The sequence below is a fragment of the Juglans regia genome, chromosome 7 (assembly GCF_001411555.2).
Source record: "Juglans regia cultivar Chandler chromosome 7, Walnut 2.0, whole genome shotgun sequence".
Taxonomy (NCBI): domain Eukaryota; kingdom Viridiplantae; phylum Streptophyta; class Magnoliopsida; order Fagales; family Juglandaceae; genus Juglans; species Juglans regia.
In genome coordinates this window covers 26,986,133-26,990,237 of record NC_049907.1, presented here as the reverse complement: position 1 = coordinate 26,990,237, position 4,105 = coordinate 26,986,133, and the positions used below count along the sequence as shown (strand labels likewise).

Here is a 4,105-nt window from a genome sequence, read left to right as displayed (position 1 = left end):
CGAGCTGTATGTGTCTGCCAGCTCCAATCCCATTAATAATTTCTTCTCTCCTTTCCAAAACTCTCTTTCACTGAGAGGAACCGAGGAGCAGCAGGAGGTGGAGAAGAAGACAAGAATGTCGTCGGACGAGGAGTCTGGAGGTGGAGAAGAATATCTCTTCAAGATAGTCATCATCGGCGACTCTGCTGTTGGCAAATCCAACCTCCTCTCCCGCTACGCCCGCAATGAGTTCAACATGCACTCCAAGGCCACCATTGGTGTCGAGTTCCAGACCCAGGTCTTGGAAATCGACGGCAAGGAGGTCAAGGCCCAGATTTGGGACACTGCCGGCCAGGAACGCTTCCGCGCCGTCACCTCCGCCTACTACCGCGGCGCTGTCGGCGCCCTCGTCGTTTACGACATCAGCCGCCGCTCCACCTTCGACAGCATCACTCGCTGGCTCGAAGAGCTCAACAGTATGTTTTCCTACTACTTGTTCTTTTTGAATGCCCACTGAACGGACAGTTGATGATTTTGTCTTTGATCTGGGTGCTTTCTTATGCTTTTTGACTTCTAGATCCGACCTTGTTTTCATTCAATTTGGAGACTTCATTTGTAAGCTAAGTTACCGGACCCTAAAAAAAGGAGTAAATTTTAGTTGATTTTTTTTTTTAGTAAATTACAATTTTTTGATTGGAGTTAAAAGCTCGGTGTGTTGACTGACCAGTGACCATGTATATATGCTTTTCCAAAACAATTCAGTGCCTACTGATAGGAAAGGTCATAACCTGGTTTTGTCTGTGCCGTCAAAGTGGGGTCTTGGGAAGGTAGATCTGCTTACTGTACTGGCCCTTTTTTCGCGTTCTTGCATAACCGTCCAATGCGATTCGATGGAATTACCTACACTGTTGCACTTGTGTTGTCTCCTAAATAGACCCAACTCGCTCTTCCTAGCTTGCACAGAATTCTTTACATCCATTGTATGGTAAAGTGACACTGGTCTCGTTTGGATTCAAAGATGAGTTGAGATGAATTGTGAATAGTAATGGGATGAGTTGTGAATAATAGTGAAATTTGTGAGTTAAAGTTGATGAATAGTAGTGAGATGAGAATCCAAACCAGGCCGGGTTGTGAATCCAAACCAGGCCTAAGTCGATGGATATAAATTAATGACGCCATCCATGTAGAATACTTTTACCTTATATGACATGCATGTCCGCACTCCAACCACCTAAAGAAATGAAATTTTTAACGGCATCGTTTCAAAGATCCCTGTATTCTGTATTTCACCCAAAAAAAGATCCCTGCTTTTCCTTCTGATTATATCCTTTGGCTTAAAACGGTACTTGAATATCGTTTGGTAATTCATGCCTGTGCTTAGCTTGCATTAGATGCCAGTAGAGAGAGAGGTAAAAGTCTCTTCTAACTAGAGGGTTTCTGTAGAAGTAGAGCACAATTAAGGGAAATTACACATTTCTCCATTTTTGGTTCATTTTGATTTTTTAGGATTTTGAATTGGTTCTTTAGATATGGATTTAAAATTTTGAATCCATGCCTCTACCCTTCTCTGTATTTGGTGTCATTGTGCTTCTCCACTTCAACACTTGAAAAATATATTTTTTTTGGCACTGGGTGTCCGTGAAAAAATCCTGACTAATCCCGGCAGTGCACATGCCCTTGGCATGGACTTTCCTGCAAGTGCAGCTTGAGTAATTCAAGGAAAAATTTTCCTAATCTGATGGCCCCTAGAAATCGCATTCTGTTTTGGAATCATGCCTCAACCCAGCATTATTGGTATTTGAAACAATGTGCAAGATAGCTGTTATTAGAGTCTAAAGCAATTTTAGAATGTATTACCTGATGCTGACCTGTCATTGGTTATATTCCACAAACATATAACAAACTTCAGCATGTAAAAATTGTCACAAGAAAGTGCAAAATATTGTGGGGATTCTTTTGCTGAAAACAGGTGGGATTAGTGAGAATTTGATAATGCATCTATGCATTGTTGTTCTCTCAAGGTGAAGTATGTATGCAATGAGGACTGTAGGAAAACTGCATCCGGTTTTTGGGGTTTTCTAGGGATTGCTATGGAGTCCAACTTCATGGGCCGTTGCCATCAGGAACCCAGCTCAAATGCTCGTTAATTAAACAAGAGTGCTACAATAGATCTCTCTCTCTCTCTCTCTTAAATAGGTATTCTTCCAATTTCTTTTGAACCATCAACTTGAAATTCGGGAAATTACTTGGAAATTATGAAATACAAAAATATCCTTCATCGGTATTTGTTTTTCTGCTCAAATGCTTGTTAATTAAACAAGAGTGCTACAATAGCTCTCTCTCTCTCTCTCTCTCTTTTAAATAGGTATTCTTCCAATTTCTTTTGAACCATCAACTTGAAATTCGGGTAATTACTTGGAAATATTGAATACAAAAATATCCTTCATCGGTATTTGTTTTTCTGAATATAACTCGTAAGATTCATCATTATCCTCAACACTTGAATGTCCAGCGTGCACTTCTTTTTGCTTAACTGGGTAATAACTATTTCTTTGATGTTGTATTATTCTGGTAAATTTTTATATTTGCTATGACCGGAGATCTCAGGTTTAAGTTTGACTGAACAATAATGCAGCTCATTCTGATACGACTGTGGCAAGGATGCTGGTGGGGAACAAATGTGATTTGGACAATATCAGGGCTGTGAGCATTGAGGAAGGCACAAGTCTAGCTGAAGCAGAAGGATTGTTCTTCATGGAGACGTCTGCCTTAGATTCAACAAATGTTAAAAAGGCTTTTGAGATTGTTATCCGAGAAATATACAGCAATGTCAGCAGGAAGGTTCTGAACTCAGATAGTTACAAAGCGGAATTATCTGTCAACAGGGTAACCCTTGTTGATAATGGGGCTGATGGATCCAAGCAAGCTGCAAACATGTTTTCCTGTTGTTCAAGGTGATCTCTGTTATTGTTCCCAGAAAGTATACAAGTTGAGGGTTTTTGGTTGGTTTGTTAATTTGATTTGGTTGGCTGGTTGGTTGTATTGTTTGTTGCCTTATTATTATTATTTTTTAAGATAGTATTATAGAGATATAATTTTTATATTTGGTTCAAGTAAAACAAGAAGTCCAATTTTATTTATTTATTTTTAATTTGAATACAAGAAGCATGTAATTCCACAAAAGACAGTGGACAGTCATATTCATTTATCTTCTCTAAGATTGCGTTTTGCATAATGGAATGTTAATTTAGCTGCTAGATTTGTTAACATTTTCTCTGCTTGCCAGCAGTCGTGAAATCCTCAGGCTATTGCTACTAGTGGTCTGACTTCACTTGATATTTGTGAACCAATAAATGTTTTTTTTTTCTTTTCTTTTCTTTTTTTCGGTAAAGCTGATTAATTAGTTTTCACCATAAAGTTACATTTCCCTCTAAGCAGATATAATTTTCTTTTAATAAAGCCATTGTTTCAACCAATTGTCGATACAAAAAAGTACTGAATAATATGATCAGTTTTTTAGTTGGTTAATAGGCTATTTATGCCTTAGTTAACCAAGCAAGAAATTCTTTGCATTGATCACTATTTACTTTCACATCTCATATTTATAGAGTATTTTTTATAGAGTGTGAGATAGTAAATAGTAGCTGATGAATAGAATTTTTCTAATCCAAGCACATAACGCAAGAAAGTATCCAAGCAGAGCTTTCTGCCCATTAAAGGTGAAGCGATTACGTTGAAGAAGCGTTGGGACTGCTTGATGCTGGGCAGCACAGGATGAAAATGGAGACACAAGACGTGAGACACGAGTTCTAGGCCATAACAGCAAAGCTTAGATCTAAGTTTTGACTAATTTGAACGATGAAAAGGGAAGAGAGAGGTGATAAAGGCACACCAGAAATCGTCCCCCACCATTAATGCTCCAGATTTTCCTGCCTGTAGAAGTGATGAGGACCCAACAACACCAGTCTTTGGATTTCAGCAGACTGCCTAGGGAAGATTTTGAGAGTTGTCAGTTGCATATCATGTGGATTGTTTTGTGATCTCGTCACACTGAAGCAATCAGTCACATTTTATCAGAGAGGATTGTTTTGTCAACGGATTTAAACACAGTATTAAGATGATTTAA

At 38.7% G+C, this 4,105-nt stretch overlaps 1 protein-coding gene across 1 annotated transcript; it reads left to right on the top strand.

Annotated features, from left to right (window-relative positions):
• On the top strand, nucleotides 1-3,243 carry LOC108987328 (ras-related protein RABA5c-like). The gene is made up of 2 exons (XM_018960226.2): nucleotides 1-455; nucleotides 2,615-3,243. Exons 1-2 carry the CDS (start codon nucleotides 116-118, stop codon nucleotides 2,935-2,937), a joined length of 663 nt encoding a protein of 220 aa, XP_018815771.1. The 5' UTR covers nucleotides 1-115; the 3' UTR covers nucleotides 2,938-3,243.
• Nucleotides 3,244-4,105: the final 862 nt, after the last annotated feature.